Here is a 19,154-nt window from a genome sequence, read left to right on the forward strand (position 1 = left end):
TTTGGGGAGGCACCCCAAGGCTTACAAACCTGACTGGTAAAACAAAATTGTTTTGGAAACAGCAATGAAGAATCCTTCTACATCTGAGTATGAAAGTACTCCTGAGTCTCCACCCAGGACTTGTAGGACTGACAGTAGCGAAACCTGAGAGGAAGCTACTGACATGATGAAGGGATCCCTGAACACCACCAGAGATGGAGGCCCTTCATTGCTGCCCCGAATGCCAGCGGTATGACAGGCAGTAAGTATAAAACTGAGAGATGGCTTCAGCTAACATATTTCCCTCAACCAAAACTTGCTGAGAGAGATTTAAGATGATGGGAAAAGAAAATTATGCAGTGATCTGAATATATTGCCTGAAAGGATCATGCATGAGATTCACCAGCAGTTATCGCCATCACTTCCTGTATATCAACTGTTTTTTTTAAATATAATTTCCTGCAGCAGAGTAAAAAGATAGCTCAACTTCAAAGCATCATCCACAGACTGGAGATGTGTGTGAATGCCAGACACAACAATGTCAGCTTCCAACCTGAACAACGTCATTGGCCGTTACCTGGAAGTAAGGGTTGAATGTGGCACATTGATCATGTCGTCACGATGCTTGAATAAATCTGTGATTAGCATAGCTACAGCACAAGCCCGTGGCAGAGCTGAAGAGGCAAGCATGAGAGCAGCTCATCAAGTTGAGATGCAAATGGAGAAAGCTCACATAGACATGGAGAAAGCAAGTATAGAGACTATATTAAGTGAGCTCAAGGAAGACTGAGAAGCTGAGACTGCCTCAGCAGAGGTAAAGGTGTATGAAGAGGCAGCTTACTTAGACAGTATTGGCTAAAGCATGACACACTCAGTATTCAAAGTTCGATTTCCCTATTCACTCTAAACAATGCTCTGGAACATCAGAAGTTTTCGGAAGAATAGCCAGTGGATTTGTCATGAATCCGATAGGAGGGAAGGTGTGCTTACCCTTGCCAACCCTCCTTGAGTGTGACCATATTCTCAAAAACAGGGATGAAATTCCAACTCCTGAAGCTGAATGCAGTTGCTCATATCTTAAGGCCACAGCTGACTAGATTCCCCCACTTGGCTCTCCTGTTGTGACTCTCCTGTTGCTTGGCAAAAACACCGTCTGTGCACACAAGGAGCCTGAACAACATAACAGTTGGCACGATGCACCTTATCCCCAATGATTGGACCTGGGTTGGGTCATAGTGGGTGAAGTCTGCCTCAAAGGTGCTCATCGTACCAATGTCAGGCTAATGTCCTGGAGAACCGGTGTTCAAGTCATTTCAGACTCTGTCAGAATAGAATCTACATGAAAGAGAAGAATGTAGGTAAGGAAACAGTCCTCTGACATAATTGTCTGTGCTCAAGCAGATTTAGACAAACTGGTCTTCTGTCACTCAGAAGATGATTATAAGCTGGTACCTTCCATCAAAGATGAAGTCTTTCTCTGAATCATGAACAAAAAGTTTAGCAAAGTCGAGTCAAACAATTAGGTAGCTCCCCTTCAATTCCGTTCTCCATGACAACTCCTACCAAATAACAGAGAGCAGGAAGCAGGCCCTCAGTTGACGCCAGTCCCTCAGCTGCTCATTGAGAAGTAAACCAGAAATGATAGATCATTACGCAGAGTTCAGGGAGAGACCCTTTAGTGATTATCATGCTGAGTTAACACCTCCACCTGATCCCGACATAGAAAACTGGTATTTGCTCAATTTTGGTGTTTACCACCCCTAGCAACATGCACACAAACAAATTGTCTTTGATTTAAGTGCACATTTCAAAGGCATTCTACTGAACAATGTGCTCTTGTGGGGTCTGGACCTCAATGACACCCTGCTAGGGGGTCCCCATCTACTTCTGAACTCTGTCCATTGTAGCGATGGCAGACATTGAAAAATGTTCCACAGCTTCCTAGTGAGAGAGGATTATCAAAACTACCTCAGATTCTTGTGGTTTCATGACCACGATTCGACAACAAGATTCTGGAATACCATATGAGAGTTCATTTATTTTGTAACTGCCCCAAGCCAGCTAAAACAATCCATGGCCTTAATAGTACACCTGTGGCTGACAAGGGAAGTCAAAGCTAATGTAACAGCAAGAGAGAGAGTGTACAACCACACACAAATTAATGGCAAGACAGAGGATTGGGAAGCTTTTAAAAACCTACAGAGAGCAACTAAAAGAATCAATAGGAGGGAAAAGATAATATATGAAAGGAAGCTAGTGAATTATATCAAAGTGGATAGTAAAAGCTTTTTCAAGTATTTAAAAATTAAAAGAGAGATGAGAGTGGTTATAGGACTGCTAGAAAATGAGGCAGGGGACAAGGAGATGGCAGATGAACTAAATTAGTATTTTGCATCACTAATCACTGTGGAAGACACTAGCAGTGTGCTAGATGTTGAAGGGTGTGAAGGAAGAGAAGTGAGTGCAGTTACAATTACAAGGGAAAAAATGCTCAAAGAGCTGAAAGACCTAAGGGTACATAAGTCACCCGGACCAGATGAACTGCACCCTAGGGTTCTGAAAAAGGTAGCAGTAGAGTTTGTGGAGGCATTTATAATGATCTTTCAAAAATCATTGGACTTCGGCATGATGCCAGAGGACTAGAAAATTGCAAATGTCAGTCCACTCTTTAAGAAAGGAGGAAGGCAGCAGAAAGGAAATTATAGACCAGTTAGCCTGACCTCAGTGGTTGGGAAGATGTTGAAATCAATTGCCAAGGATGAGGTTATGGAGTACTCGGTGACACAGGACAATATAGTACAAAGTCAGCAAGGTTTCCTTAAGGGAAAATGTTACCTGACAAACCTGTTAGAATTCTTTGAGGAGATTACAAGTAGGATAGATAAAGGGGATGCAGTGGATGTATATTTGGACTTTCAGAAGGCCTTTGACAAGGTGCCACACATGAGGCTGCTTACCAAGTTAACAGCCCATAGTATCACAGGAAAGTCACTGGCATAGTTAGAGCATTCGCTGATTGGTAGGAGGCAGCAAATGGGAATAAAAGGATCATTTTCTGACTGGCTGCTAGTGACTATTGGTGCTTCGCAGGGGCTGGTGTTGGGACCGCATCTTTTTATGCTGTATGTCAATGATTTAGATGATGGAATAGATGGCTTTGTTGCCAAGTTTGCAGATGATATAAATATTGGTGGAGGGGCAGGTAGTGTTGAGGAAACAGGTAAGCTGAAGAAGAATTTAAGACATTTTAGGAGAACGGACAAGAGAGTGGCAAATGAAATACAATGCTGGAAAATGCATGGTCATGCACTTTGGTAGAAAAAATAAATGTGAAGACTATTTTCTAAATGGGGAGAAAATCCAAAAATCTGAGATGCAAAGGGATATGGGAGTCCTTGTGGAGAACACCCTGAAGGTTAACTTGCAGGTAGAGTCAGTGATGAGGGAGGCAAATGCAATGCTAGCATTTGTTTCAAGAGGTCTAGAATACAAGAGCAAGGATGTCATGCTGAGGTCTCACCTTGAATATTTTGAACAGTTTTGGGCCCCTTATCTTAGAAAAGACATACTGGCATTGGAGAGGGTCCAGAGGAGGGTCACAAGGATGATTCAGGGAATGAAAGGGTTATCATACGAGGAATATTTGACAGCTCTGGGTCTGAACTCACTGGAATTTTGAAGGATGTGGGGGGGGGGGGGGGATCTCATTGAAACCTTTCAAATGTTGAAAGGCCTAGATGTGGAAAGGGTGTTTCCCATGGTGGGGGAGTCTATGACTAGAGGTCACAACCTCAGGATGGAGGGACGTCCATTTAAAACAGAGATGCAGAGAAATTTCTTTAGCCAGAGGGTGGTGAATTTGTGAAACTTTTTAACCACAAGCAGCTGTGGAAGCCAGGTCATTGGGTGGATTAAAGGTTGAGTTTGATAGGTTCTTGATTGGACACAGCATCAAAGGTTACGAGGAGAAGGCCAAGGAGTGGGGCTGAGGAGGGGTAAAAAAGGATCAGCCAATGATGAAATGGCAAAGCAGACTTGATGAGCCAAATGGCCTAATTCTATTCCTATACCTTATGGTCTAAGAGGAGAGCCCTTGAGGGAGAGAAGGAATTCGGCGCTGAAGCATTAAGGTACATTGAGAGACATTTGTATGTTACTGATGGTCTTAAATCATTTTCTAGTGCAGAAGAAGCAGCTCAAAACATGGTGCAATGGTCTAATTTCAGACTGCGTAAGATTGTTGAGGTCGTGCAACATTTCAAAAGGTCTACAGAATCTTGATCTTGGATAAGACCTGCCTCCTATGCAGTGTGGGCCTTGGATAGGACGTCATTACTGACAGCCTTACTTTATAGGTTGCTGATATCTTTACACATCATGGCATGCTATCAACTACCAATATGCTATCTGACTATCCTGGATTTGCTACTTCAGTCAGTATCAAGGGACACTTCATGTTCAGAAAGTTGATCTCAGACACCTGTGGATGGGATGTCCCACTAAGAGAAACAGAAACATAAACAGTGCCAGCAGGGTCTTAAAGGTTTGAAAATCCCGAGAACCTACATAACAATTCTGCTATCTACAGCTCAAAATAACAACGTCTCCTTCTTCTGTGATATAAGAGCTAATGCTATTGCTGCTGTTGCATACCTGATGTGACACAGTGAAGTTAGTTTCATCCTAGGCTAGGTAAAGCTTACTCCCAAACCAGATCTCAACTTTTCAAGGCTTGAACTCGATGTTACGGTTCTAGCAGCTGAGATGGCAGAGATGATAACCAAAGTGTTGGACACAGAACTAGATGATATCAAATTCTTTACCGACAGCAAGGTTGTGCTCAGTTATATATTTAATGAAACAAAAAGAGATTCTATGGTTATGTACATAATAGATTCAACACACCAGGCAATCAATCCAGATGAGCCAACAGAACTATGTTCCTACTGAGCTCAACCTAGCTGATCATGCCACAAGAGAGCTCTAAACTCATCAGTTCACCCTCTCCTCATAGCCCAGTATTTCTTGCTGATCCCCCACCAGGAACATCATCAAGGCCAGTATTTTCAACAGGAAAACTGCTGAAGACTGTTTTCAGGACTAATTTCCAAGACTATCGTTCTTTTGTCGAAAGCTTAGTGAAATGATCATTTGACTTTCAGTTTCAATAGTCTAAGTTTGACACCCTATGGATGCCAGGTGGGAAGTGTTCTGACCTCTAGAGGTGCAGTTCGCTTAGTGTGGAGTTTGTTTTATATTAACATCACTTCCTGTATACAAACTGTTTGTTGTATTTTTCCAGCGCCAGTTAATTTGGTTTCCATTTTGAAGCACATTGTAAAAAGATGTCTATCTCCATCTTCTCTGTATGTTCCCCTGAAAGAACAATATCTTTTCAAAAGTAAGATCTCATTAAAAAATCCTGAAGCATGCTTCTCTTTTGGGTGCTTTTTGAGGTGTTTTGCTATGCAGCTTTGTACATACACACTGCGAGGACAGTAGAGGTCATGAATAGCATAATTTGAGAAAGGTAATCTATTCAGCCATATTTCTGGTCAAATTGGTCTATCTAATCTCATGAAAATCTCACAAAATAGCAACGAACACCCTAAGATTTATTGTCTTCCATTTCTCAGCTTCATTGTAAGAACCTCATCTTTAAATGCCAAGTTTAATGTCTGATTTCCTTAAATATAATGAGATCTTTATAAGGTTCCCCATAACCCACCATTGCACTGAAATTAACTTATTGCTTATGTATCACAAGATTATTTGGGTTCATTCTTTCTTCTGCTGGATCCATATTCTTGTAATACAGCCCAAAAGTAATCCACTTCCTCCTCTTTTTAACATCTCCACCAAACATATTTTGCAGAACATAGTTTGGCTCTTTCCAGTCTACTTCCGACTTGTGCTTAATGTACATGCCTCCCATTGTTTAGAAACTTCATCTGATATGAGAGATAACAAATATGTTTTTTGTTGTTATTCATTATATTTCCTTAGAAACTGATTAAGTACTCCAGTCATGTTTGCTTGGCATGAGTAAATTCCACTCAGAATGTGATTGCATTTCTTTGTATGTTTAACTTGAATATTACTTTCTGATTTCTCACCTAGGTTGTCCACGTGCACATCTTGTACTCTGGGGCCTTTCTCACTTCCAGCTTGTATGTTAGAACCAATCTTGTGCATATCTTCTACCTTTAGGCCCTTCCCATGTTTATCTTGTATCTTTGGAACCTTTTCATGTATGTCTGGTACCTTTATACCCTCCTTATGCATATCTTGTACCTTTGAGCTTCTGTGATTAGGCTTGCTTGTCCACTTTGCATTTACCTCCTTTGAAGTATCTGGTGCTGTGTATGGCAAATTATCATAGCCAGTGGGTAGCTGGTGTCTGTTAAGCACAGCATCACAACTTAGTAAAGTGTGACGTGCGGACTGAGATGCCTCATGCTTGCAATCCCAGCGTGCACGCCTTTCTGTTAGTCCATCAATGTTACCACTTTGTTCAGGAAACACACCATGAGATACTCCTCCTCCTAGAGTTAAATAAAGTAATTAATCAGGCAGTCTAAGAACAGCTCTGCTCAACAAGAGACTTCATTTTTTCAAGGATGAAGAAATGAAGACACATGGTTAACATAAAACAAGGAATGAGATGCAAGTATATGTTTTACTCAACATTTAGCATGGCAATAAACCAGATACAGAGCAATAAATTCTCATCAGCTGTTACTACAATACGAAGGAAAACAAAGCAGCATTGCTCAAAGCTCAGACCTCGAAGATGCAACATCAAATGAAGAAAGCAGCAAACTATAAAACTTTAAGTAAGCAATTGTTTTGTATTGATACGTGTTAGGCAGAACATTAAACAAAACAATCAGCTGGTCAGGCAACATCTATGTAAAGAGAAACAGAATTAAAGTTTCAGGCTCAAGACTTTTTGACAGTTCTGTTCAATGGATCTGAAATGTTAACTCTGTTTGTCTTTCTGGTTTTGTTTTAGATTTCCAGATTCTGAAGGTTTCTCTTTACTTCTATTGGGCAGAATATAATCTTATTTGATTTGTTTAGCAATACCTCAAAGCTTTCAACAATCACTTTAGTAATATGAACTAGTATCAGCAAATCTTTTTATGCTTATAACACAGTAATTTGTTCAATAAAGAAAAATTAAATCAATGAAGGTTCATGGAATAAATCTGTTCCTGATAGATAGGATAGGCTGCAACATCTCTGCATGATTATTCTCTACACTGGTGCCCCAAAAGGCTATGCCCACAGGCTCCTACTCTACTCACTATACACTTAATACTGAGTGGCCAGATTGTGCTCTAACACTATCTGCAAGTTTGCAATGATACCGCCATAGCTAGTTGTATCTCAAATAACAAGGATTGGGAGTACAGGAAGGAGATAGTGTCATTGTCCAAGCATGTAAATATCATGGCCAAGAAGACCCACCAGAACCTTTACTTCCACAGCAGGCTAAAGAATCAGAAAATTTGACACATCCCCATTGCCCTCACTATTTTTACTGATGCACCGTAGAAAGCATCCTCCCCAGATGCATCGTGGCTTGGATTGGCAATTGCTCTGCCCGTGACCACAAGAAACTGTGGACGCAGTTCAGCACAATTTTGGAAACCAGTCTCCCCTTCATGGATCCTCTCTACACTTTTCACTGCCTTGCTAAAGGAGTCAACATAATTAAAGACACAACCCACTCCAGGCATTCTCTCCCCATCCCCCCTCCACCCCCCCCCCCCCCCCCCATTGGACAGAAGATTCAGGAACCTGAAAGCACAAACACCAGGCTCAAGGACAGCTTCTATCTGCTGCTGAATATTAAATTGCCTCCTGGTATGATAAGAAGTACTCTTGACTTCACAATCTACTTCGAAACCAGAATCAGAGTAATTTTCACTGTCTTATATGATGTGAAATTAGGAAAAAAAAGAAGAGACATTGAAGAAAAAGGAAGAAATCGGATACAAAAAATGAATGAGAAATTTGGTGATGTAAGTAGCAAACATTGTTCTCATGATAACCAGGACAGTCTGTCATTACCATTAACTTAAAGGAGGTCAGGCATTGTACAGCATTGCTCCCTATTCACTTCAAAGCACTGATATAGAGAAACCAAAAGGACTGATATAAAATAAAATGGCATAAGGTAACAAAAATAAAGAACATATACTGTATAAAGCTAAAGAGGAAGGACCATGGGCCAAGTCTACAACTGAAACCTAAATCTCCTGAAACAGCCACATGAACCCATGAACAACAAAGTCCCCCAAACAAATGCCCTACAAACAGCTTGAGTAACACTTGCCTCACAGATTCACAGCCCAAAAGCTCAAATCTAAGAATTTTTAGTTCTACAGCTATTCTGACAGATGATGTCTTAACCAGGAATAAGTAACCACAGCTCAGCAGAGGTATTATGTACGACACTCCATATACCAGAAATACCCATGATCGTTATAAGGCACTCAGCCAATGAAGGAAGGGCATTTTGTTAGCAATTTGGCTTAGTAAATATCCTGATTTTTAAAAAATCTTTTGCAGTATAATCTTAGCATTACAACTTTTTCAAATTAAATCCTTTTCTCCTTTCATAGATGCTGTCTGACCTACTTGAGAGTTTCCACCATTTTCAGTTATTATTTTAGATTTAATTTTCACAATTAATCTAATTATCTTTAATGAATTCAAAAGTTGTTCATAGAGTACATTGTTGATCCAAACTAGAATTCAATCATTATAATCGCATTTAAATCTGTAAAATCCTATTTATATAAATTATTTTACTTAAAAATAACATGAAAATATTAAATGATAGTAAGTAAGACGTGCATAGATTAGTTTTTGATATTTGTAGGTAGACATTTCACACAATAGCAGCTTACAAGGGAGAAAATAATTTATTATTGCATGCATCAGCATTCATGGGAACACACATTAAAAGATCACTGTCAAACAGGTAGCAAACAAAATGACGGTAAGTGCAGATTAGAAAAGATATTAGATGGTTTATTTGTGAACAAGATATGCATGGGATGGTCTTGTGCATTATACATTACATTGTGCTGGAGCAAAGATGATAATCTATGATTCTGTTAAGTTTTGAAACTTTTGACTGTGAAGCAGACTCAAGTGAGATTTTGTACAGTGGCTAATGGATAGACACGGTGAAAAGGAATACACTTTCCTTGTGATACAGGCAGCGCATGATCAGAACAACGACTTATGATATCGAGGGTGGAAAAGTGATACAAATGGTACTGTGAAAATCATCTGTGATCAATTAAGAAATAAACACAGCAATGAATGCATTTCCAAAATGAATACATCTGCTTTTGACAATAAGTAAATACACTTTCAATAATAAGCAAACTATTATGCACTTAATTTTCCTAAAATTAACAAATTAACTTTCAAAAATGAGAGTGATTTACATACCTAAAGCTGCCTTGACTTCCAGTGCCTCAGATTCCTGTGAGAATTCACTGAGGCCAGCTGCATTGACAGCCCTGACTCGGAACTTGTATAACTCCCCGGTGTGTAGCGCATGACATATAAACCTTCAAAACCAAAATAACATTCTTAACATCAATTAATTTATCACAAATTTATATAGGTCTATAACTGGAGTATTTGTTTGTTTTAGTGAATGCTTCTTATCTAAATCACAAAACAATGCTATTTTCAATTTTTTTCTTTATACAGAGGTGTATTAAAATCTGGAGGAACTCAGCAGGTCAGGCAGCATCTATGAAGAGAAATAAATAGTCAACGTTCATCTAGACTGATGAAGGGTCTCAGCCTGAACAGCCCGAAATATAGACTATTTATTCCTGTCCATAGATTTTGCCTGGTCCGCTGAGTTCCTCCACCTTTTTGTGTGTTTCTCTGAACTTCCAGCATTTCTTGCGTGTATTTAAAATCGTATTGGGCTATGTTATTGTCCACTTCACTCCCATTCTGACCTTGCTGTTTTCAAGCTCTTAAGTTCCACAAACAAGGCCTAACATAAGTTTGAGATACATTTTCTTTCAACTCAGCACTTTACAGCTCTCAGCAGTCAACACTGGAATAAGGTATTTCAGAAAACCAGCCTTTGTCTGTAACAGGACTGGTCATTCTGATGAGAAGTCATGAAGCTGTGCCATTCTCTCGCTTTCCCTACAAGCTAGCACTCCTGCTGAGAATCTCCGGTCTTCCCTTCCAGTAACTGCAGTGTTTTTATCTCTCTCTATTGCCAGCATTTTTTATGCTTAGTATTCAGTTGGATTCAGCTGGAGGGAAATATAGTGAGCTTTGTACTTAATTAATTTTTTGGCCCCATATGGCTGAAAATATTTAATGTGTTCTATTTCTTGTCTGATTTTCAATGATTACAGGACTGCTTTGAATCAGTAGACGCGACCACATTCAGGTACTTATTTTCAGATCTGAATGAGTATATCACATTCATCACCGTGCCAGAGACCCTTGTGGATGAGTGTGTACCTTTGAGAACATATCGGACATCCCCACACCAAAAACTGTGGATGAACCAGGAGGTTCATGGTTAACTGAGGGCCAGATCTATGGTATTCAAGACTGGTCATACAAAACCCTACAGGTAGAAAAATAGACCTATGGAAGGTCAAGACAAGAACAAAAAGGTAATTCCATGTGAAGTTAGAGACAGAATTTGATGCAGGATAGCTGTGTCAGAGTTTGCATGCCATTATTTCTTATATGTTAAAACCCAGTGGCTTAGGTGATGTTTTCTCAGTGATGCTTCACTCCCTGATACTCTCAATGGTTTTATGCATGCTACACCTGTGCAACTCCTCACTACATCTGGTGACCCTCTATCTTTGTCTTGGAGGCTGACATCAGAATATTCTTCAAAAGAAGGAATTCTTGCAAGGCCTTGGTAACCTGGCAGCGTACTGAAATCCTGTGCCAGACAACTGGCTGGAAAGTTCAGGACCTTCAACTTCTCACTGATGTAGTTAGAGGTTCCTACCTGCTTCATAAGGGCATTAATCATACTGTTGCCCAAGAAGAGCAAAGGGAGCTGTCTCAATGACGATCGCCAGTACCACTCATGTTTGCTGTGATGAAATGCTTTGAGAGGATGGTCACAGCTATAATTAATTCCTGCCTGAGCAAGGACCTGGACCCACTGCAATTTGCCTACCACTACACATTGCAATCTCACTGGCTCTCCATTTGGACTTGGCCCAACTGGACAACAGCAATACTTACAATATTGCTGTCTATTGATTACAACTTAGCAACCCCCTCAGTCCTAATCAACAAGCTTCAAAACCTGGGCTTCTACACTGCCCTCTGCAAATGCATCCTTGACTTCCTCATCAGGAGACCACAGTCAATGCAAAACAGTAATAACATCTCCTCCCCACTGATAATCAACACAGGGGCACGGCACGGATGTGTGCTTAGCTCACTGATCTACTCTCTCTTCAGTTATGACTGTGCGGCTATTCACAGCTCAAGCACCATCTATAAATTCGCTGATGACACCATTTTGTTGGCAGAACCTCAGAGGACGAAGGGAATGCAGAAGTGAGTTAGATAAGTTGGTTGAGTGGTATCACAGCAGTAACCTTTCACTCAATGTCAGTATGACCAAGGAATTGATTGTAGACTTCAGGAAAGAGAAGATGGGAAAACATACACCAGGACTCATTGAAGAGTGGAAAGGGTAAGCAGCTTCAAGATTCTGGCTGTCAACATCTCAGAGAATCTATTCTGGGCCCAACATATTGATGCAATCACAAAGGCAGCACGCCACCAGCTATTCTACGCTGATGTTTGTAGAGATTTGATATGCCACTAAAGATGCGAGCAGATTTTTACAGAAGTACTGTGGAGAGCATTCTGAGGTTGCATCACCAACTGATATGGAGGCTCCAATGCACACAATGATACAAGGCTGTACAGAGTGGTAGGCCCAGCCACTTCCATCATGGGCACAAGCCTCCCCACCATCAAGGACATTTTCAAAAGCTGGTGGCTCAAGGCATACCCTCTTCTCATTATTATCATCAAAGGGGAGGTATAGGAGCCTGAAGACACACATTCAAAGTTTTAGGAAAAGCTTTTCCCTCTCTACCATCAAATTTCTGAATAATCCCTGACCTGATGAAGGGTTTAGGCCTGAAACCTCGACTGTTTATTTCCTTACATAGATGTTGCCTGAGTTGCTGAGATCCTCCAGCATTTTGTATGTGTTGCCATAATATTTTATATTAGTTGAGAACTATAATTTGCTACTCAACAGCAACTATCCAACTCTGTTTCCATTCCCTGAGGTTAATGCTGAAGCTTATAAAGAGTTCTATTCATTGTTATGGTATCAAGGATTTGGTGCAGGCTAATCTCAAACTGCCTGCATCTTGCAATAATCTGCTTTCAATGCCTAATGATAGGCAATTATGCTTTTCTTCATTCATTACGATCAGATGATTCAGCATGAGTCCTTCCAAAAAATAAGAAAATTAAAAGGAATAACAGTAAAATATCAAGCAACTTGGTGCACTTCTCACAACTAGTCACCATTTTGTCAGTGGTGCATCTTTTAAATTAAAATTTACTTCCTGTTAGTTGTACTCCGAAAATCTTCATGACACCATTTTCCAAACAAAAATCAGAACATATTTAACATTCAGTCAATATCGCAAATATTTCTATTTATAACCATATATAACCATATAACAATTACAGCACGGGAACAGGACATCTCGGCCCTTCTAGTCCGTGCTGAACACTTACTCTCACCTAGTCCCACCGACCTACACTCAGCCCATAACCCTCCATTCCTTTCCTGTCCATATACCTATCCAATTTTACTTTAAATGACAATATCGAACCTGCCTCTACCACTTCTACTGGAAGCTCGTTCCACACAGCCACCATTCTCTGAGTAAAGAAATTCCCCTTCGTGTTACCCCTAAACTTTTGCCCCCTAACTCTCAACTCATGTCCTCTTGTTTGAATCTCTCCTACTCCCAATGGAAAAAGCCTATCAACGTAAACTCTGTCTATCCCCCTTATAATTTTAAATACCTTTATCATGTCCCCCCTTAACCTTCTACGCTCCAAAGAATAAAGACCTAACTTGTTCAACCTTTCCCTGTAACTTAGGTGCTGAAACCCAGGTAACATTCTATTAAATCTTCTCTGTACTCTCTCTATTTTGTTGACATCTTTCCTATAATTCAGTGACCAGAACTGTACACAATATTTATGGAGTTTATATTGCATTAATTCTATCTCTTACATTATCATTGAGACCACACTTTAAAAATGTATTTAATGCTTGTAAAGTATACTGTGATACCTTTTTGCTTGTGATGGGTGCCTCTGAAGACTTTGGGGTTTTTTTTCTTTTAATTCAGAGCTAAAGATAGCAGGCAAAGAACCTCCCATGTGATACATTTTACATAAGTTATGAAGAATGGATCATGTACTTTGTTCAACCATAGCCCACCTCTGCAAATTTGATTGAGCAGGTCCATATCAAATCATCCGGCAACAAACATAAACTTTGACATCACTTGTATAAAATCTTTGGCTGCACACGAGAATCACCTAGACCATCATATTAAAACAAGCCTAATTTGGAGTGTTCAGTATTAGTTAAAGGAGCATTTAAGACATCTACTATATCATGAGCTCATTTCCAAACTTACCGACCACCTTGCTGCTTCAGAAATACTCCTTTCTTCTCCATTCGTATATGTGCCCAGCTCTTCTCCACACCAATTTTGTCTTCAACCAATCAGTTTGCCAATCTGGCTGACACTACTTTGTATTATTATGTTTGATGTCCAATATTTGTAATAATGCCTTTTGCTCGAAAGAATTAGGATTAGAATTGTGCATTACAACATGTTAAGTTAGCAATGCTTTGGAAGCTCATGCTTCTTTCAAATGGGGAGCTTGGCAGCAAAATTCTACTGAGCACAAGGCCCAAAACAAAATAAAGACATCTGTGCTGAAGTATCCATCAGACATCTCTAACTGCCACATTCATATTTGATAACATTTTGAGTTAGATGGGGACTGAAAGAAAATAATTACAATAAGCTGTGCATTCAAATGTGGTGACCTACAGTAGGTCCAGATCACCAGAATTACTTCCACAATTTATCAGAGACTTGAAAGCAAATTTCTTGCAGCTAGTCCTACAGTCCTTCCGCTAGGGTTAATGGCTACTAACAAATCCTGCAGCAAACTCTTCATGCAGTCTCACCCTCCCTTTTATCTCATTCAATGTGATTCTATCCAAGTCCTTCTACTCCTTTATTTGTTCCAGGCCCTCTAAAAGCCATGATAATACCTTTTTCCTTTCACTGGTTTGTTATTGCATGGTTCCCATTTTCCAGATCCTTGGATGCTTCCTTCAATATAGTATCCAACCAATTCCTTTGCATCTTTTGACTCTTCCCAGCTTATGACCATTGAAGTGTCTGTGTCCCTTGAAGGAATAACATGACCAGGTGCTTTCGGAACATCTGGAAGAAGAAAAAATAACAGAATGCATAACGAAAAAATTATATTAACAGAGCAACCTTAACTAGCCTTAGCCTCTAGTCTGTAAGATAAGTTATTCATTAAAAATCACTCTCAACATTGTATTTTGTTGTTTGGTAGTTACTGTGCTCCAAAATAAACTTTCAGAATTGGTGTGGAAGATATAACCTCACTTTTGTCTGATCAGCTAGACGGTGTTTCTTGATGTAGTTGAAAAACCCTTCACAAATTTACAGCAAAACAAATAACAAATAAGATTCAGAGTATACAGTACAAAGAGAAGGGAAGGGCACAAAACCTCGGACAGAATGACTAACATTGCAAGCTCTAACCCATAGCCTACCTGAAGTATATGGTTCGGAGCCTAATCCAATAATGGTGACATCCTGTCAACAATTATTCTGAAATACTCTGGGGACAGGTAGTGCAGGTGTGTTGGTAACATGAAGAAAGTTGCTTGTGAGGGTCATACTCACCAAGTTTATCTGTTACTTCAGTAAATTCTGTTGCTTCAGAAGGCTCACCAATACCAGCAGAGTTAGCCGAACGGACACGGAAACGGTATGATTTACCCTCAGCCAGATCAAACAATGCAAAGCGTGGAGACTTCACAGGGATTTCTGGGTTAACTCTCTGCCAGTTCTCAGCACCTGCCACACACTAGCACAAGCAAACAAGAGTTAGAAATCAGCAAATTAATCGAAGTGTCTAGCAAAGAGCAAACCAAATTTGCAGTTCTAAATCAACTGATATTTTAACTATTGCGTTTATGGTATGTGGGCACTGCTGGCAATAAATATTGAGAACATGAGATGAAGAATCTTTGAAAGTAAGTCCAGTTTGTGTGAACAGTTCAATGATGGGGCAAGTGCAGTTGAATTCACATACTCATCCACACAGGTTTTAATGAAGTCGGTAACAACTGCTGCATACTCATCCAGATTTGAAGATGAATCCCAGAATACAATCTAGTTCACCGATTCAAAGCAGTCCTGTAAGTGCTCCTATGCTTCCCTTATCCATATCTTCTTGGTCCTCATTACTAGTGCTGCAGTCTTCAGTCTCTGTCTATACTCAGGGAGTAGGAGTACAGCCAGGTGATCAGACTTTCCAAAGTGTGAGCGTGGAATAGCACGGTAGGTATTCTTGATGGTGGTGTAACAGTGGTCCAGCGGCTATTTTCATTAGGAGTCTGAAGAGATTTGGTTTGTCACCTAAAACCTTTAGATGTACCACTGAGAGCATACTGACAGACTGCATCACTGTCTGATATGGGGAGGGAGTTGCTACTGCACAGGATCGAAAGCTACAGAAAGTTGTAAAATTAGTCAGTTTGGGTACTAGCCTCCATAGTATCCAAGACATCTTCAAGGAGCAGTGCCTCAGAAAGGCTGCGTACATTATTTAGGACCCCCATCACCCAGGACATGCCCTCTTCTCATTGTTACCATCAGGAAAGAGGTACAGAAGGCTGAAGCCACAAACTCAGTGCTTCAGGAACAGCTTTTTCCCTGATTTCCAAATAGTCATTGAACCCATGAGCACTACCTCACTTTTTTTTTTGATATACATACAGGTTGACCACCGATTTTCCAGCACCCTCGGTTCCTGAGCCTTGCCAGATTAACTTTTTTGCTGATTAAAAGAGGTCACACAATAATAACAGCAAAAAATGGACTATAGAAGCTTAAAAAGGATTAATCACTGTGCTTACATAGAATGTTGCTTCTCATTATCTCTTTAAACATTTCATTCAGACAAAGTTGCTTCATGTGTTTTGACCTCTCTGTGTAATTTTTTTTGCATCAAATAAAAATTCATTAGCTCTTGATTTGTCATGAAGGTACATTTTTTCTAACCCTCTGATTAAATCACCCAACAACTCAATTAACTTGTCAATAGTAAATCTTTGAGTTTCATCCTTTTCATTATCATCACTGCCACCTTCATTACTTGCAGTGTTTTTAATCAGCTTTCAGAACACGGTCTATAATTTCTGAGTCTGTAAGAAGATGCACAACAGGTGTTTTGTCATCCACTCATGTTGATTTTCTTCATTAAGACTACTTGCTATATCTTTGAAAGCAGGTCATGTAACACTTTTGCATATGCAAGCAAATCACAAACAATTACTTTCTCCTTTGGTAAAATCTTGTAAAATCATTGTCAAACTTTTCTTCAGACATATTATCAAACATCAAAGCATCAAAATCAAACATCAATGGAACTTATGCCAGCTATTCTTTAGTGTTGAAGTTTCTGCCTTCTCCCACCCTCGAGCAATGAACCACAGAATATCCTTCATGTTAAATTCTTTAATAAATATCTGTAAAGAATTGCCAGTATTCACCTCATCTAACAGATATTTCATGAAAAGTGAATGTTACCTGGTCTTGTAATTTCAGCCAAATTAAGAGAGGTGCTGAACCATCAGTTTCTAGAAAATTGGTGGTCAACCTGTATATTATTCCTGTTTTGTCCTATTTTTAATCTAATTATTTAATATACATATACGTATACAGTAAATATATTGATCAACTTATTTTTTTCTTTCTATAGGAAGGATTTGGAAACTATAGAAAGGGTATAGAAGAGATTTACAAGGATGTTGCCCAGATTGGGGAGCATGCCTTATAAGAATAGGTTGAGTGAACTCAGCCTTTTCTCCTTGGAATGACAGAGGATGAGAGGTGACCTGATAGAGGTGTATAAGATGATGAGAGGCATTGATCGTGTGGATAGTCAGAGGCTTTTTCCCAGGGCTGAAATGGCTAATATGAGAGGGCACAGTTTTAAGGTGCTTGGAAGTAGGTACAGAGGGGATGTCAGGGGTAAGTTTTTTTACGTAGAGAGTGGTGAGTACGTGGCATGGGCTGCCGGCAACTGTAGTGTTGGTGGATAAAATAGGGTCTTTTATGAGGCTCCTGGATAGGTACATGGAGCTTAGAAAAATTGAGGGCTATGGGTAAGTACATGTTCAGCACAGCATTGTGGGCCGAGGGCCTGTATTGTGCAGTAGTTTTTCTATCCTTCTATACTATCATGTAGTGCATTGTACTGCTGCTGCTGTTAACAAATTTTACAACAATGCTGGTGCTAATAAACCTGATTCTGTCATTATTTAAACTGCTTTTACATCTGATTAATCTACATTATATTTCAGCGCTGGATGTTTGAGATCTCTACCTTTTCCACATAATACATGATACCCTCATGGCCGCGCTGACCAGGAGGTTTCCAGCTTAGGACAATGTAATTCTTGGTGGCTTCAGTCACTGTAAGTTCTGTAGGTTTTCCAGGGACAATTCCTTCTGTAGGGGCAAAAGTGAGATAGTAAAGTATAACTTCAATGTAAATAATTCCTCAGGATTTTCCCTAACAGATCAATACCTTTTATTTTTTAACTAGCATTAATGCCCCATCCCAAATTGTCCTGGAGAAGTTAAATGTGAAGCACTTTTATGAAAGCCTGCCTCCCACTGCTGCCCTCCCTACCACTTTCCACCCGTGTTGATGGGTTGGATATTCTAGGATTTAGATTCAGGAATAATGAAAGAACTGTGAAATACTTCCAAGGCAGAATGGTGACTTGGAGGAGAACTTAATTGTGGTGTCCCCATGCACCCACTACCCTTGACCTTCTTAAGTTTGAGATTGTGGGTTTGGAGATGTTAGCAAGTCACTGCAGTGCTTTGTAGACAATAAACAGTGCAACCATGGTATTCTGGAGGTAATAGGAATTGTTGGATGGGGTGTCAGTGATACACAGAGAAGTTTATTTCTCTGTACATTTATATGCCAGAACATTAGGTGAAGCCCATGTTTCTTTGTGTTCGGGGATATATTTAGGGTAATGTTTACCAAGCTGCAAACCAGTGGAGCTTTGGAAAGATGAATTCCTGTTGCTTGTGCACTAGCTAATATCTTGAGGCTAGTAAAGACAATATGAACAAAGCAAGAGCATTTTAGTTTTGGAAACCCTAAGTTGAAAATTTATAATGTTACATTTGAAAGATTTAAAAAATTTAGTTGTTTTAAAATTTTGCAACACATGCTTTCATTAAGTTCATTGATAGCAGTCAACAGAGTTGACAAAATGATATTTCAAATTTCATCAATCTTCACTACTGAGTCACTTTAACTTCGAATTCCACCACTTCATGGCTTTGGGGCTGTACTCACTGGAATTTAGAAGAATGAGAGGATGATCTCACTGAAACCTATTGAATATTGAAAAACCTACATAGAGTCGGTGTGGAGAGAATGCTTCCTACAGTGGGGGAGTCTAGGACCAGAGGGCACAACCTCAGAATACGAGGATGTCCCTTTAGAACAGACTGAGGAGAATAGGGTTGAGAGAGAAAATAAATCAGCCATGATGGAATGGTGGAGCAGCCTTGATTGGCTGAATGATCTAATTATGCTCCTACGTCTTATCCCAGATAAAGAAATGGTTGTTCAGGCCTCATAACAATAATAGACTTCATAATCACAATCTTAATAGGAATTACTTGGTAGGGGTTTAATAAAGCATCAGCCATAGTGAGCTAAGTAACCCAGTGCGAACACCCACTGCCCTTTTGGCCTCCCAGCTTCCTTTCTCGACT

General features: G+C 39.8%; 1 protein-coding gene across 4 annotated transcripts in view; it reads right to left on the reverse strand.

Moving 5' to 3' along the window:
* Window positions 1-19,154, reverse strand: part of myom1b (myomesin 1b) — a 159,676-nt gene that overhangs the window by 89,793 nt on the left and 50,729 nt on the right. For 2 of the 4 annotated variants that reach the window (XM_073043766.1, XM_073043777.1), the window contains exons 13-16: window positions 17,734-17,858; window positions 15,024-15,207; window positions 14,354-14,528; window positions 9,454-9,575 (exon numbers count right to left, since the gene is read on the reverse strand). In XM_073043766.1, the coding sequence (XP_072899867.1) occupies window positions 9,454-9,575; window positions 14,354-14,528; window positions 15,024-15,207; window positions 17,734-17,858 (606 nt within the window). Of the gene's footprint in view, window positions 1-6,095; window positions 6,525-9,453; window positions 9,576-14,353; window positions 14,529-15,023; window positions 15,208-17,733; window positions 17,859-19,154 lie in introns of all 4 variants that reach the window. The other 2 variants (XM_073043756.1, XM_073043748.1) reach the window with 2 other exon arrangements.

This window comes from Hemitrygon akajei, chromosome 1, assembly GCF_048418815.1.
Source record: "Hemitrygon akajei chromosome 1, sHemAka1.3, whole genome shotgun sequence".
Lineage (NCBI taxonomy): Eukaryota > Metazoa > Chordata > Chondrichthyes > Myliobatiformes > Dasyatidae > Hemitrygon > Hemitrygon akajei.